The sequence below is a fragment of the Poromitra crassiceps genome (genome assembly GCF_964638095.1).
Source record: "Poromitra crassiceps genome assembly, chromosome: 4".
NCBI classification, from domain to species: Eukaryota; Metazoa; Chordata; class Actinopteri; order Beryciformes; family Melamphaidae; genus Poromitra; species Poromitra crassiceps.
The window spans coordinates 53,158,329-53,175,948 of NC_139626.1; the positions used below are offsets into that span (position 1 = coordinate 53,158,329).

The 17,620-nt window shown below is 44.0% G+C and overlaps 1 protein-coding gene across 1 annotated transcript in view; it reads right to left on the reverse strand.

Moving 5' to 3' along the window:
* Window positions 1-473: 473 nt before the first annotated feature.
* Window positions 474-17,620, reverse strand: part of hoga1 (4-hydroxy-2-oxoglutarate aldolase 1) — a 40,269-nt gene continuing 23,122 nt past the window's right edge. Inside the window, 2 exon segments of the mRNA XM_083635266.1 lie at window positions 474-755; window positions 6,718-6,851. Of these exon segments, the coding sequence (XP_083491392.1) occupies window positions 606-755; window positions 6,718-6,851 (284 nt within the window). The 3' untranslated portion in view covers window positions 474-605.

Below are 17,620 nucleotides of genomic sequence, written 5' to 3' on the forward strand. Positions count from 1 at the left end.
TGCCTGAGTAGAACATACAACAATAATAGTAATAATAGTTTTTTTGTGAAGTGGGCGAGGCGCAAGTCTGCAACACTTTGAAAACGCGTGCTCTAAACTCTAACTGACCCATGCAGTCTGTAAAGCTGTCTTATCATTTTGTCAACCTAGGAATTAAGTTACCTCCTTTGAAAAGAACTACAAATTGTAATACGTTTGTGATATCTGTCTTCTCTCTGCCGCTATTGAATTTTGAAACAAAATGATATATGCATACTAGTAAAACTTGCATTGTGATTTAGCCCAATAAAGGGCTGATGGCATCAATAAATCTGCTTTACAATTAAATATAATTGACTAATTGTAATTGATTACTTGAACTGATTTGCTCAAGTTCCCTTCCTGCGGCGATGTGCGAGGTTGCAACAGACTCGAGTTATCCACTCCCACCCCCACCCGCAATTATCAGCCCATACTGACAGATCAGGGCCACACACAAAAGAAGCTGTCAGGTACTGTGTGGTCTTCTAGCTTCTGGCTGCAGAAGCTAGAAGACAGACTGTAATGCAACCTCTTCCCCTCAAAACACACACACACACACACACACACACAGGTTCACACTCTCCTCATAGCCAGCCGTTGCTGGAGAAGTCCCGCCTCAGCTGCTGAACCTCGGCCTCCGTGATTGGCTGGAGAGGGGATCGACAGGTGCCGCCGTGATAACCGAACCACTCCATCGCCTGCTTGAGGGCGGGCACTCCCAGCTTCCTGGTCACCTAGCAACATAGCGCTCCAGTCAGCCTCCGTACCACCAGCAGAACTGCAGCTTCAAAGACACATGGCTCGTATTCGTCCCCACACATTGTGAATGGAGAGATGCTTTTTACCTGCGCACTTCAAACAGATCCCCCCCCCCCCCCCCAGAGTAAGACACTGGAGCACTCATTCGCTCTGCAGGTTTAGCGCAGGGAAAGGGTGAGTGACGTTTTCGACAGGTGCCCGTCTTCCTCAGAGTCAAACAGAACAATGAAAATGGTGGAGGTATAAATATCCTCCCGCGTACAGTAGTGATGTCGTTAACAGCCATTTTGAAAAATGAGGAAAAAAGAAAAATCGTGGCCTTCATCACAATTATAAGGCAATTATAGACACGAACAATATACCTATAGCAGACGTAGTGTTTCCCTTATGTACGATGGGTGGTCCATGCTATCAAAGGAGAAGGGTGAGCAGCACATAGGGGAAAGATGATTCCTAAAAAAATGATTCGCAATTTGTATATAGTTCTCTCAATCTTTATATCTTTTATTGCTTTTTTATTGCCTTACTTTTATTTCAATCTGACTTTTGATTGATTTGTATTGCTCTTTTACGTTGTATGTTTATGTATGTCATGTTTTTAGAAGACCAGGGACCATGCTGGAAATAAGTGTTGCATGTTTTACTCCCTTGGATTGTGTCTTTATATCCATAATAAATCAAATCAAATCAAATCAAAGATTACACGCTACAGCTAATTCACGTCATTATTTACAAAAATGTACATGATCTAATCTAGACAGTGACTTCCACATAAGCGAGACAGAAAAGGAGGAGAGTGAAGAAACTATCAAAGGAAGCAGGTTGGCGGTTAACCCCAGAAGATGCTGCGTTGAGGGTAGCAATCCAAAAAGCATCTATCCATCTATTTATAGTGGGCAGGTTTATGTTGTACTATAAAACTGCCATAGGCAACAAAAAGGTGATGCTACGGCACGTCACTATGGTGAAGCAAAGCACGGGTCGCTTCTCCCAAAACGTATAGATATGTATATAGATAGTCTGTGTGGGAACGCCCACAAAATGTTACTACGCTACTCAAATGTTCCGCACGCGACACTAGACGTTGACCATACATCTCAATGCGCTGACTCACCGAAGGACGGTGCTGCGGCTCTACACTACAGGATTGGGGATTCTAGAGCAGGTACATCGACGTCTGTTCAGATGTGCGTTTACTGCAGGGGTCGAATCGCCGATCGTGTCTGCCTGGGCTGGGCTAGCAGCTAAATGCTAACTATGCTGGCTGGGAAGAACGGGAGGATTTCCCCCAAGCTGACCCCATTGACCACACGTCTATGATGAGACACCGCCTGAATGTATTCACCTCATGTAGCCCCGCCCACTTGACCCGTTTGTCTTACGACTTCCCGTTCAAAACGCCCGGCTCTTTTACCTGCTCAAACCAGAGATCGTCTCTCTGGGTCAAAGCTAGTGATTCACTGGACGCAGGCTGTGAGGATAAGCTCTGCCACAGGAAGTGTCAACACAATCGGTTCCGATTGTGTTTACACTTCCTGTTTAGTCTCTCAAGCCATGTCTCTTCTACTTAAGGTGAATCGGGATAGACAAGGTCAAGCCACCCCCAAGGGAAGGCGACAAAACAAATGACTGCAGAGGGAAATGTCTTTGGATTTCTACCCTCATGATACTTAAAGTGGAACTGAACCCGTTCGTCACGTGCATAATGAGTCCGTTTCAGACTGAAAACATAGTTTGTCTAAGATGACAGGTTGAGAGGCGGGTCATAGTATCATCTCGATGATTTTATTTGACAATTCTGGGGACTGGTTTGGGCTTTGGCCAATCCTGCCGTGTTCCGCCTCCAAATCGAGTGGGATTCAGTCGTGTTGTGGCGCTCCCCTCGGGAAGAGCCTTTTGACGGGAGGAGTGGAGCTCAGCGACCCGCAGGCAGCCAGCTGCCTTCGTGTTGCCGAGCGGAGAGTGCAGCAACGTCGGCCTGGAATCTCCGAAGTGCGACCCCTGACAACCAAGCTTTCGGATGCGCGCGCCATTACCGCTGCTGTAACGATACGATATCCCTGGAGTTACATTTCTTTGCATTCTTAGAGATTATAGTTTTTGTTTTTTGTTCATGTTTCTAACAATTGGCCAAGTTAGTAGTTAGTTTATGGGATAGGAATTCTGCCAGATGACAGGCACTAGGCGCCATTATCGACTTCATTTGGAAGAGAAAATTATCCTGAAATGAAGATTTGATTGACAGCTGCATGTCGTGATATGATTGGTTGAAATGGGGTAGACATTTGATAGTACTAGGTGATGTCAGCAAACTGTACATTACTGTTATCAATGAAATCTTGAAAAATGAACTTTTGATGTGAAAAAGTGTGAAAAACTAAAGAAATTAGATTGTTGTGATTTTGTTTGCATACATTATTAAATAGGTGCACTGCATACCCAGGTATTTGAACTAAAAGAAAAAAAACGTCATTTTTGGGTTCAGCTCGACTTTAAAGCAGGACTAAACCCCAAAACACATTATTTCCAGTTTTTAACCAATATACAGTATATTACTTTTGGGGTGGTGTGTGAAGGATTCTGGTCAAAATCTCCACATTTGAGACCAAACTGTTACCATTGTACCATTTTCAGCAGGAAAAGTGCCCTCTATGGGTTGAAACCTTTTTTTTGGGCCCTCTAAAATGGCCGGTTCCTGGTTGCAATCTACGTCACAGCCAACTCCCGCCTTCCCCACTCATGTGAAAAATGATTTTTTTTTCATGTGGTTATTACTGTAGTTCACGCCAGGAGTTGTAACATCTCCATTCACTCCAATGGACCCGTTTTGAGTGCGAGCCCTTTAAGAGCGCAATGCATCATGGGTTATCGCCTAGTGTGGCTAATGTTAGCCGCTAGTTAGATATGTTACATGGCAGTAAAACACCACTGAATGACCAAATTGATAAAACTTTTAACCATTTCGGGCAAAACCGTTTCCATGTTAGTTTATGGGCTATAAATTCAGCCAGGGTACAAGGGAGTATAGGCGGCCATCTTGCCTGCAGAGTTTTCAAATCAAGTAGTTTCTGGGGGGGTTTAGTCCTGCTTTAAATCATGATACAATATTATTGAGATTTAAATAAAAAAAGCGATTTATTCGTTTTTTCAACTGCAAATTATGTCCTCAAAGGAAAAAACGTTGTCAACATCTGTTTTATCGAATGAGATACTTTCCAGTCTGTTCGTCTCACTTCAATCATTTGTATTGCAGCAAAATGGGATTGTCAAGCAGACAGACTGACCAACACTGTCATAAAAACCTCTAATAAATGTTGCATGCACTTGACAATTTATATAATAAAATATTGCGATAATTCGATAGTTCTTGGACCCCCCACCTTACCTGTTCTACCATATGGGAAACACTAATTGCTATATGTATATAATTGTCTATGTTCGCATCTTTATGTTGCCTTATAATTGTGAAGAATGCCATGATTTTTTTTTCTTATTTTTCAAAATGGCCGTTAATGACATCACTACTGTATGTGGGTGGATATTTATACCTCAACCAGTTCCATTGTTCTGTTTGACTCAGACGAAGAGAGACACCTGTCGAAACGTCAGTCACCCCCCTCCAATAAACCTGCATTCAGAATGAGCGCTCCAGTGTCTCACTTTGGGTCGTCTGTGTGGAGTGCCCAGGCTTTGGGTCGTCTGTGTGAAGTGCCCAAGCTTTGGGTCGTCTGTTTGAAGTCGCCAGGGAAAAAGGTTTTCTAGGTCCTCTACTGTTGAGCACCAGGACGGCCCTTATTCTAAACCTGGCTGAAGCAAACATTGTGAATGGCTTTATGACAAAAGGGAGACGATGTTTTGATTGATATCTAGCTGTTACCCGTCTAGCCCCTAACGAGCAGGCCCTTAACGAGCAGACCCGTAACAAGCAGGTTATAGCTGTTACCCGTCTAGCCCTAACGAGCAGGCCCTTAACAAGCAGACCCGTAACAAGCAGGTTATAGCTGTTACCCGTCTAGCCCCTAACAAGCAGGTTACATGTATAAATGAGAGTTACCCGTCTAGCCCCTATAACAAGCAGGTTATATGGAGAGTTTCCGACGGTGTTGGGCAAGTTACTTTCAAAATGTAATATACTACATATTACTAGTTACTTTCATTTGAAAGTAATAAGTTACTTTACAATATTACTTTCTGTGTAGAGTAACTCATTACTTATTACACTACTTTTGCATTACTTTTACCAAAACAACAGCAGCAGCAGAATGACATTGCTGCCCCGGAACCATCCCGAAAAATAATTTCAACCGCCTTGAAGTTAGTGTAAACAATCCAAAATTCGAAATGTTATTTGTCATCTATAGTGGTCATTTGCATAAAAACACACAGTTTGATTAGGAAATGATTGTACCTTTTTTAAATATGTGCTTTGATTTAATCAAATGTAACTCAATTTGTAACTTGAGTTACTTGACAAAGTAACTGGTATAATATTAGTGAAATCCTATAAGTAATAAGTTATATTACTGAGTTACTGCTAAAAGTAATATATTGTAATATGTTACTTTTGTAATGAGTTACCCCCATCACTGCTTGTGATGGATATTTTTCTACTGACTTACACCCCGAGCATACAGCACAGTGTAGGTTGGCCTAGTGGCTGTGAGGTTTGACGCTGCTTCTCAATATAGCATTCATAATGTCTGTTAAATGCCAACGCACTCACAGACCTGTTTCTAGCTCAGAAGTGGCAAATAATGAGGTGCTGGCTGGCTCCTCCTACATCTGAAATTAACTGCCACTAGTAGACTCTTAGATCTGAGAGTGGCTTCAGGCTTCAGCAATCTGACATAAAATAAGAGTATGTGAAAGTGCATGAGGAGAGCTATTCCAAAACTCATTTCAATGACCTGGCTTTCATCCTTCTACATCTCTCGACACCAGTCGGTGTTATTTTGTCTCATCTGTCATTTGTGTCAATTTTGTGCTGCTGTTTATAATTTGTTAAAGTCAATGTTACTCTTTTAAATGGTGGATATCTCACTCTGACTTTTAAAATTCTCATTTCAATTTCCATTTTCTGAAAAGGTTGATGCGTAAGGTTTCCACCTGATACAGCAATAACACCATGTTGGATCTCTAAGCTCTTCCTGGATGGGGTAATCCATGTTAAAAATGTTTGGACGGTGACACTGTATGGCAGTAGCTCATCCTGTGGATCATGGGAGAATTTTAGGGAGCTTGTGAGATATAAAATAGTAAATACATAATATACAAATGTATTATTTGAATAATTATGCCATTTTCTTGTGAAATAATCATTCTAGGCATCATATCATTATGAAAGGGAAAGTAAAAGCCATGGCAACAGAGGCATCACACAAGTAGGCATTGCTTCACTTTTACGCAGATTGGTTTCACGCTAGTTATACAAACATTTCTTTGAGGCAGAAATAAAGTCATTGGTTCGGTTAAACCTCAATGCACCGCACGGTTTTTCAGAGTGCAATTAGTTGAATGGCAAGGAGGGTCAAAAATCTGGTCAAAAATAAATAAAAACCTATAAATAGCAATGACTTCTTTCATTCAGTCATGACCATCAACACTCAACAGCTAGCTACTAGTTTATCGAGATAGCTATTGGCTAGTATGGCTAGTCTGAACTTGGAAGGTCAGCTAGGTAACTAGCTAACTTAGTATGACTAGATTGTATTTTTCCAGTTTGTATCTTTTCAGTTAGCACTTTCTCCACTGAGCTTCAGTCTTTTTTTTTTTTAAATAAAAACGGTGGTTCTTGGCCTCCGCCCATTGTGGATTATAGCAGTAAATTAAATTCTGGCTCCAGAGCTCCGCCTCAGAGAAATGTGTTGTAGGACTTGGGTCAGTGGTTAGTGGGATGGAGTGACAGGTTGCTGAAGGCGTAACGTCTCTGTTACTCACGGCGGCGTTGGGCTCGATGAGGCGCTGCTGCAGGGTTCTGGCCTCCTCCCAGCGGCCCGACAGACACAGCCGCTCCAGCTCACACACCTCCCTGCCCAGCACGTTGGCCAGCGCGCAGACTCCGCCCACTGCACCTGCACACACAACGCACCATCCACAGTTACACAGCCCGGCCACCGCACCTGCACACACACACCACACCGCCAACAGTTACACAGCCGGCCACTAGGCTAATGGGCAGTATTAAGGTTTTGCGGTATACCAGTGGTCATTAGAAATACCGACGGTATGATTTTCAACGCCGTCAAAAGCGTTTTCTATCTTTTTTGTCCCGCCAAATAACGAGGCTTCGCCTAAATTATTATTATTATTTATTTATTTATTTTGCCATTTGTAGGCTACTTTTTTTAACCTTATTAATAGGCAAGCATACATGTTACAAGCAAGACGATCGTTTAAAACTTTAAAATGAACATGTTACAGCCTTTCCCATAACCGTGTCCATTCCGTTCGTTTGTCATTCTCCATTGAGAATTTACCATTTTACCATTCGATGATTTACACAGATTTGGGTTTGCAGCCTTAGTTTCTCTTGAAAACACTCGAGAGAAGATGCTCTAATTCAGACACCTTTGATTTGAAAAATGAAATCGTCATGTGATCACTGGTGGTGATTCTCAACCTTTTTCATATCTTATTATTATTGATGCGTTCATTTATAACTGGGAGCTCGCAAAAATTGCCACTTGCTGCTAGCAAAAAATAAAATAAAATGCCGCATTAACTAGTTCCTACTTGCAAACTCGGGGATGACTTCTCAACCCCTAGTTGCTCCCAGCGCGTCATTTGACGTCATTTCAACATGGCCACCCACGATTTATGAATTTAAAACACATTTTTGGTCACATTTTTCTTTTGAACAAGAGTACGCTTTCAGACCAATCAGCAGCATACCAATACAGCAGTTGGTTAAACCCATACAACTAAACGTTAATGGCTGGGTTTCCCAAAAGCTTCTTTGCGCTAAGAAGCTAATTCAACCCTTCTTAAGGCCCCCTTAAGAAGCAAACGCGTTTCCCAATTGCTTCTTTACGAAGGCATGCGTTTCCCAAAAGCTTCTTAGCGCTAAGAAGCTTCTTTGACCCTTCTTAAGGCTCCCGTAAGAAGCCAACGAAGCCAACGCGTTTCCCGATTGCTTCTTAGCCTAAAATTATCTTCCAATTATCCTCCGTTAAGAAGGCTGCGTTTCCCAAAAGCTTCTTAGCGCTAAGATGATCTTTCGTTAAGAAGGTTTTGTAAGAAGGGTCTGGAGCCTTCTTAACACCTTCTTAATGACAAAACACTGGCAGATCCAGCCGCATCAGGCAAAAGGAGATACTTGTGTCCACTGTTCCTCTTGTGTTTTTCCCTTTTTCCTTTCTTTCATGCACCCTTTAGTGTTTAAAATTGGGGAACACTTGAAAATCTCCCCTGTATGTATGGTTACTTGTGTTTTAAATGTTTTACCGTAGGCTATATTTCTCTAATCAGAATGGATTCCTTTTATAATGTTGTGGATTTATATAGCACCTTTCACAGAACCCAAGGTCGCTTAAATTCTGTAGTGTTTCTCTGTTTTGTTGTATGCTGTGTATATAAAGCAATTTGAACTGCAGTCCATGTCTGAAATAAATAATGTTTAATAAAGTTTAACATGACCATGATTAGGTGTTAACAGTGTTTCTCAACCACTGAGTCGTGGCCCACTGCTGGGCTCAGAGTGCCATCAAGTGAGCCGCTCCAGTTAAGATGCTTCTTAACTCATTGAGTGCCAGCCACTTTTGGAGAACGGACGCTCCCAGTGCCAGAGTTTTCAGAGCGTTTTCAGTGATTTCTCGAGGCCCACAGAATATTGTGTGATATTACTATGTAAACACCGAACACGCAAAAAGAACAAGGAGACTCTATTGTATCATCAGCAAAAAAAAGTTTATTGATACCATTTTCCGTTCTTTAGTTATGAGCCGGAGAAGATAGGTTGTTTTCAGCGTTTTCAGGCATTTCAAATTATAAGCTGAGATATTCAGCCTTTTGTGAAATGCAGCATTTCAAGCACATTCACTGACTCTAGATAATATTTTCTGATGTAGTGATGTGGTGTAGTTGTGTCCTGCCCTGCGTGCCCCACCCCCCCTCCCCCCCCTCAGCTGAAAACTCCTCCCCACACTAGTAACACACAGCCTCGCACCAAGCGTCTATTTTCGGAATGCTTTTGGTGCGCCGCCTCCCAGGCAGCGCAACATGGAGAAGCCACACGCGGACTGCAGTGAAAGGTTTGGCTTTTCAGTGTCGCGCTGCTGCTTTTCTAGCGGCTAATCATGTGGAGAAACTATGCTGACAGACAGACAGAGGCAGAAGGACTCAGTTGTGTGCGCGGATTGACTGTGTTCGCACGCACCGTCAGTTGCAGCCAGAACAATCTACATGGCTCTGGACTGCAGCATGAGCGGGTTCTCTTTGATCAAGGCTATTTCAGGCTGTGTATTCCTGACATTTCTGTAATCTGGAGAGCACTGTCGCCACCTAAGGGTTCTGTAAAATAGGTTATAGACCTCCAATAGCTACTATAGTTGTACAGGAGCTGCGGAAGGCTTTGATCGACGTCCCACCGTCAAAAAACGCATTGGACGTCGAAGGACGTCCGTGGCACTCTACGTCACTATTTAATTGGACGTCGAAGGACGTCCATGGCACTCAATGAGTTAAGAGCCTTCTATTTTTTTTATTTTTCTCGACTGTTAAGAAGGCGTTTGGGAAACACTTCTTTGGAGCCTTCTTAACTCCTTAAGAAGCTTCTTAACTCCTTAAGAAGCTTCTTAACTCTTAAGAAGCTTCTTTGTTGGTAAACTCAGCCATTGTTGTTATTAGCCATTAGCTGTCGAAAAGCCGATGCTTTTAGCATCCCTGGATTTGCGACTTGAAGCCTTGAAGCTGGAACGCACGTAGGTCGGAGATGATGACGCGTTTGCGACTTGCCACCTCCGGCCATAAACGAACGCAGCGTAAGTCCACATTAGAGCTACAGGCCCACATTTGAGGAGATCTCACACTATTAAGTTGATCTGAGGCCTTATTTTCACGCTGAAAATAAATTCCTAACCTTCATTTATCTGGTTGGGTCCACTGAGATTGAGAATTTCTTTTTCAAGGGAGACCCAGCCAAGGGGGGCAGCGTCAACAAAAGCACAACAGTCACAAACAAGATACAACAATAATATGCAAAAGCACAAAAGACTGTTTTCCTTCAGATGACGTGTGATGTTTCATACAGTCACTGACATCGACGCGCTCTTCTGGGAGCATCATACAGTTGTACAGGTGCCCTCCTATTTCGCTTCCTGCAGTGCACTTTGGAAGTGCTCCCATGGGGATTTGAAAGTGTTGCAACTGATGTCAAAACATTAAAAGAACCCCTAAAGTCAAAAATATGTTTTTCTTCTTGTTCCTCTACAAGTTGGACGTTTGAGCTTCACCGTGCAGAACGTCTGTGCACAGTTTGACAGTAGAAGGCTCTTTCCACAATCAAAAGTGCAACGTTTCTCTGAGCGCAGTGAAAATGTGATTTTCAACCAGCATGATTTGTGACAACACGAATCCTGGAGCCAATCCCTGTCCAGCAGGTATAAAGCCCTTGTTTGTATGCTGTGATTGGCTAGTTATGTTCTAACCATGATTGGTTGCTTTGGAATTTTTTTTATGAGGCAGAAGGAGGGTGGGTCATTTTAAGGATTTTAACAAGATATATACATATTTTTTTATGGTAACACCCATCAGACAAGTTATTATTCCAAGTAGAGTATTTTATATACATCTTAAAACATGACTTTAAAGGGTCTTTAAACTCACCACCATTGAGTAATGAGCTATACTATTGTCATAAGAATTAACTTTCCTACTGAATAACAACACTATTTGCTTAAAATAATCTATGATTTATTGTGAAGCACGCGTGGAAGCCTGTCCTAATAGATTTTAACCAGCAGACTGCCAGATCAATGGTGAACACAGCATTTTAAGGGACAGGGGGGAAAGAGTAGTACGCCGAGCAGCTAAAATTATCGGCTGTAATCTCCCCTCACTGTCATCACTTCTCATCCGGGACACCACCTATTTAACCTCCTCCCATCAGGCAGGAGATACAGGAGTATGAAGAGTAGAACATCTCGCTTCAGAGATAGCACCTACCTCCAAGCCATAAGGCACTTGAATTTGCACTGACACATTACCGTTGTCACTTTAAACTGTATGCACCTTAAACTGTATGCACTTCTACTGTATATGCTGTAGCTGAGAACTGTTCCTGTATGTTTCCTGTCGTTGGCTGCTATGTTTTTTGTTTGTCTCTGAGAGTGAACCAAGACAAATTCCTATCAACTTTTGTTGACAATAAAATCTTTGAATCTTGAATCTTGAGGATGAGGAGGAGTTTGAATATTAATGAGCTAAGGTGAGGCTTACTCTAAACCACTCCTCCATTATCATTTTGGATCTATTTCACAACAATCTTCACACAAAAGCAGCTTTGCATTGCTACGGTATAATCTACAGTAGCAACGCAATGGAACAAAATGCCATCGGGTCAATTGGAAATGCGTGCAGTAAGCCTGAGCCTTATGGAGTTTTATGAACAGTACGAGTATAAAGATCCGATACCCAGCTAATAAGAAACGCGATGGAAGTCCTCCTCTTCGCCTTCTTTTCGGGTGTGGCTGATGGACATGATCTCTGTTCTACAGATGGAGAGACTCTCAAGGTTCTCAAATATCTGGGACCCGTTTTTGGCCTACTCTGACGAGGTTAAGAATGATAAGTGACTGAGGTTGGGGGTGATGGCTCACGCGGCTGGTATCCCATGGACCCTTCAGGCGGGATCCCAGGTACACGATATCTCTTATAAACACATAAGCACCTTATGCGGCTGATAGCACCATGTTGTATTGTTGAACATCAATGATGTACAGTATGTATGGTTCCCCCCCCCCCCCCCGTTTCTTTTCCTGTGTCTTGTCTTGTCTTTGTCTTGTTCATATATTGTTCTATAGAAAAATTGAAAAAACAAAGAAAAAGAAAAAATAAACCGAATGGACTAAGACGGTGGTTCTCAACCCTTTTCAGAGCAAGGACCCCTAATTTAGTCCACGTTAATAGGGGCACGCCCCCCATTTGAAGAGATTTTATTTACATTTTTTAATCTTGGACCCAAATCTGCGAACCCAAATGTGTCCAGAATTATTATCTTCATTGTAAGTAGAGAGCTATCGGTGAAACTATGATCAAAACAGTCATGCCTCTACCTTCTCTAATGGTGTTAAGTTCTTATAAAAATTAAATAAGAGTGACGTTTACATTTTCATCCATCTTCTGGGGACCCCCTGTGTCACCCTCAAGGACCCCCAGGTGGTCCCCCAGACCCCACTGAGCCAAGACACATCTTCTAGCTGAGAAGCTAAACTCACATCCACTGCTCTCCTAGGAATTACATCCCTATCGTCAACACACTGCCATCAATCATTTACCACCAGCACACTATAGTATACATGATCAAACGTGAAGATTTTGCAGTATCTGAATAACGACCTCGAGCCCGCCGGCGTCGTCTCCGGTTCGCCTGTGCTGCTTCCTGGCAGATGGGTAGGTATCTGACAGAGGCTTTTTATTCACAGAGCAAGATTCAACAACATCTCGTTGTCAGCCGAGCCTGCCTTTCACAGTGACACCTGCTCGTCTATTGTCTGCCGGTGGAGAACGAGCGCAGACTGCGGCGCGTCGCCCCCTGTGGCCTTGGAGCTGTTTGTTGCTGATGGCTGGATCTGTTGTCTGATTCCACGGAGGCGGCAGGCCTGCTCTCTGGCCCCGCCTCCCACCGCACGCCTCAAACGGCTGACAGCAGCGCGGGCCCAGAGAGCCTTAACGGCCATGATTGACAGGCCAGCAGTGACGGCTTTTAAGGCCCTCGCCTTCCATTTGGGCATTTTGATTGACAGACTCGACGGCCCGCCCCTTTCAGCATCCTGAGGGTGGAACACAGAAATGGAGGGAGGGTGTGTGTGTTGCTGTTCTGAGAGTGCGAATTCAGACATCAAAACGTACACACACACACACACACACACACACACACACACACACATCAATCTATCAGTGTTGTTACGCCACCTTTCTGCAGATCCTCGCACTGCATCAGCTGTCAGTCACTCAGTCTCTGACACACAACTAAATGCCTAACTAAAAGCCTAGTCTAACCCTTACCTAACGACAAGTCTAACACTTACCATAACCTAACGCCAAGTCTAACCCTTACCTAACCTAAAGCCAAGTCTAACCCTTACCCAACCTAAAGCTAAGTCTAACCCTTACCTAACCTAAAGCCAAGTCTAACCCTTACCTAACCTAAAGCCAAGTCTAACCCTTACCTAACCTAAAGCCAAGTCTAACCCTTACCTAACCTAAAGCCAAGTCTAACCCTTACCTAACCTAAAGCCAAGTGTAACCCTTACCTAACCTAAAGCCAAGTGTAACCCTTACCTAACCTAAAGCCTAGTCTAACCCTTACCTAACCTAAAGCCAAGTCTAACCCTTACCTAACGCCAAGTCTAACCCTTACCTAACCTAAAGCCAAGTCTAACCCTTACCTAACGCCAAGTCTAACCCTTACCTAACGCCAAGTCTAACCCTTACCTAACCTAAAGCCAAGTCTAACCCTTACCTAACCTAAAGCCAAGTCTAAGCCTTACCTAACCTAAAGCCAAGTCTAACCCTTACCTAACCTAAAGCCAAGTCTAAGCCTTACCTAACCTAAAGCCAAGTCTAACCCTTACCTAACCTAAAGCCAAGTCTAACCCTTACCTAACCTAAAGCCAAGTCTAAGCCTTACCTAACCTAAAGCCAAGTCTAAGCCTTACCTAACCTAAAGCCAAGTCTAACCCTTACCTAACCTAAAGCCAAGTCTAAGCCTTACCTAACCTAAAGCCAAGTCTAACGTTAAAACCAAGTCTGAACCTTCAAACAGCCCTTTGAAGGTGTGTGAGAAAGTGAGGACCGGCCAAAATGTCCTCACTTTCCTAAAGATTAATGTCCTCACTTCCCAGGTGTAAAACTCAAATTGGTTCTCACTAAGATAGCTATACAAGGAGACACACACACACACACACACACACACACACACAAGCCCTTTTCCCACATGCGCTTTGTACCGCAAAATGACCGGTACGTGGTCTAATGCCTGCATGTGAGAAAGGCGCCGTGCCGGTATAAGCGCGACCCCGTCGTCCCCGACATTTCACCAGTTTCGACCCAGTCAGAAGAGCGGTATGCTCTTAAGGAGACGCAAGTGGAAACGGTTCCAGTCATTTTCCGCGACAGCGGTCCTTCAATCATGGGCGAGGAGTAGCCTACACACGTTGCTTAATGTTCCAGCGGGCATATTCTAATCATTCGCGCACATTAAAGCAAACTGGCGAAATTATCTTGTGATAGCCTAATAAGAGCAGTATGTCAGCTTGCTGATTTCCGAAGGCAACCCCGGACACATCAAACAAAGCCAGTCTGTAAAAAGTGCTTCAACGCGACGCAGGTGAACGGATAAACATTGAACCAGCAACTATTTCTCTCAGACACGGATCCCAACTTCTTCAAAGTGCATCAACTAATCATTCGCGCACATCAAAACAAACTACTTCCACATTTCGCTTGTGCATTTGCTGTGTCATTCGCTGTGTCTGTCCGTGGCTGCTGCTCTCGAGCAGAGAGGGGAGGGGGAAATCGGCTGTGTTGATTACGCTGGCGGCTTGACGCTGCTCTTAAGTCAAACGAGTGTGATTTATTGTGTGACAACTGACAAGCGAACTTATTTCGAGTTTTGCCGACCCCCCAAATAAGCTCCCCCCTCCCCCCGCCCCCCCAACATACAGGAAAATTCGCTGATAGATTCCCACATGCGCGAGCCGAAGTGTGAAGGGAAATGTCCGATATTGACTTACAGGTAATTTTCCGGTACGCATGTGGGAAAAGGGCTACACACACACACACACACACACACACACACACACACACACACACACACACACACACACACACACACACACACACACACACACACACACACACACACACACACACACAACCTCTCACTCACTCCCATACATAGACATACAGCCAATTACTCCCATATTTCAGTTATGGAGATGAGAACACGTCAGGGAGCAGAGATCAGAGAGCTGTGTGTGTGTGTGTGTGTGTGTGTGTGTGTGTGTGTGTGTGTGTGTGTGTGTGTGTGTGTGTGACACGGTGTGTTTGACAGGGCTGTGTGAGGGAGAACATGACTCATTAGGTTCCTGAGCATCATATTGATGCCTATCCCCCAATGTGTTATCTAATCCGTGCTTACAGTGTGTGTGTGTGTGTGTGTGTGTGTGTGTGTGCGCGCGCGCGCGTGTGTGTGTGTGTGTGAGTGAGTGAGTGAGTGAGTGAGTGTGTGTGTGTGTGTGTGTGTGTGTGTGTGCGTGCGTGCGTGTGTGTGTGTGTGTGTTATCTAATTTGTGCTTACAGCAGGCTGGACGTGGCTCCCATACTGAGCAGGTGACATATAGGAGAATTCACATCATAATTCAGCACAGCATCACATCCACCTCCATCTACAGCGTCACCTCTTGTTGTGTCACGAGGTGAAACTTGACTCTCTGGCCGGGATGAAGTCTGACAAAACGTTCTCTCTGGCGCACTGCTAAGAGCTACAGTAAAGATACTGTACAGAAAGCAAGCTGCAGGTCCGCAGGGTCGCTGGTTCCAATCCCAGAGACACTAGTCTCGACCCCCCAGCACCCCCCCCCCCCCCTCCCAATGGGTTTGAATATGTGTAACGCTAAAGGTCCTTAAACATCGGGAGCGTTTTTTTCGTGCGATTAATTCGCACGTCAATAATATTTTCCGAACCTATATCAGTTAATGCAACCATGCATAGCAACGGCGAAGTTTCGCTGAGCGTTATTGCGGTGTTTATTTTTTCGAACCACGGTTGATTTTTCTGAAATTCGCTTCCGACTTGTACACATCTGTGGCTGTGATTGACAGGTGGGTCAAAACTCGCATTTCGTGCCGTATATTCGCATCGCTCTTGATGTGTAAGGACCTTAAGAAGCAGGTTGATGATGAAAAGGGAACATTCCCCTTCAGTAAAAACACTCTCTGGGTAGATTAAGAGAAAAAACATAGCAACACTGTACCTGACCTGTATAATCAGACAATCATCAATCATTTAATGACATTTCTGATCTCATTAAGGACCACCGACACACTGATCTCATTAAGGACCACCGACACTGATGTCATTAAGGACCACCGACACACTGATGTCATTAAGGACCACCGACACTCTGATGTCATTAAGGACCTTAAGGAACCACCGACACACTGATGTCATTAAGGAACCACCGACACTCTGATGTCATTAAGGACCACCGACACACTGATGTCATTAAGGAACCACCGACACACTGATGTCATTAAGGAACCACCGACACACTGATGTCATTAAGGACCACCGACACTCTGATGTCATTAACTCATTCATGGCCAGTTTAGGACTGCCAATATTTAGCACAGGCCAAAGATTTTCATAATTGTTGGTCATCTTTCAAGACCCACAGTAAATTATCTATTAGCACCAAAGTGATTTGCAATACCTCAAAATGAAGATGTACGTCTCTGGGTTCACCAGGGGAAAAAAAGTGAGCTTTTAGCATGTTCTGTACTCTACTTATAGCCATTTATATACACCCTGTTTTCACCAAAAAGGTCTCTCTGAGAAGACAAACAGGAGAAAAGGCCATTTTTGTAAAGCACACAATCTCAGGCAGAACTCGCTCTCAATTCTTTTATTTTGAACTGTATTGACATCAGACATGTAAATATTATTCATTATGACACAAATGACAAAAAAAAATATATATATATATATATATACATGAAGTGCTTTTTTTACATTCAACAATACAGTTTACTCAGTGTGAGTGAGTGTGCAGACAGACAGACAGACAGACAGACAGACACACACACACACACACACACAGAGAGAGAGTTCTGTCCACAGCTGCTGCTGGATCGCACCTCCTTCCCCCGCAAATTAGCATAGGAGGGGAACACCCATCTGGTCTGAGATCAGCGTCTAGCCTCCTCTGCCTCTGCATGGTTTTCCTCCTCTCGTTCGGGCTGGGACGAATGCTGCGACACAGGAACGGGTCCGGCTTGGCTTTGGGACCAGGCGCTGGAACCGGATCGATCATGTTCGTCACGGGTTTGACTACCGCGAACAAATCAATCCAGGTTCGCCCTGCAGCAAGGCGACCAGTGCAGCGCGCCGAGGGGCGTTTCAATGGCGTTTCTCCTCTGCACAAGGAAGCGCGTTTCTCTGTTTTTCCTCCTGCTCATTTCAAACAACAGCTGCGGTATGTGTTTGATCGCGTGTTGTCGGCTTGTGTTTGGACCTGATAACATGTCACAGGCTGGGGAAGTGTTTGAACTACGCGCTGCACTAATAAAAACAAAAACACGTCAAACACGTCATTGGCCCTCTGGGCTATTCCTGATAACACGTCAAAGACGTCTTTGGCCATGAATGAGTTAAGGACCACCTGATGTCGTTAAGCACCACCGACACACTGATGTCATTAAGGACCACCAACACTGATGTCATTAAGGAACCACCGACACACTGATGTCATGAAGGACCACTGACACACTGATGTCATCAGGGGACCACCGACACGCACGAAATGCGAGAGAACAAGATAACTAAGCTAGTGCACTCACTCCTCTTATAGTGATCACCTTGGGACGGGTCAAACTGATCACTATAATCCATTTTGTTTGG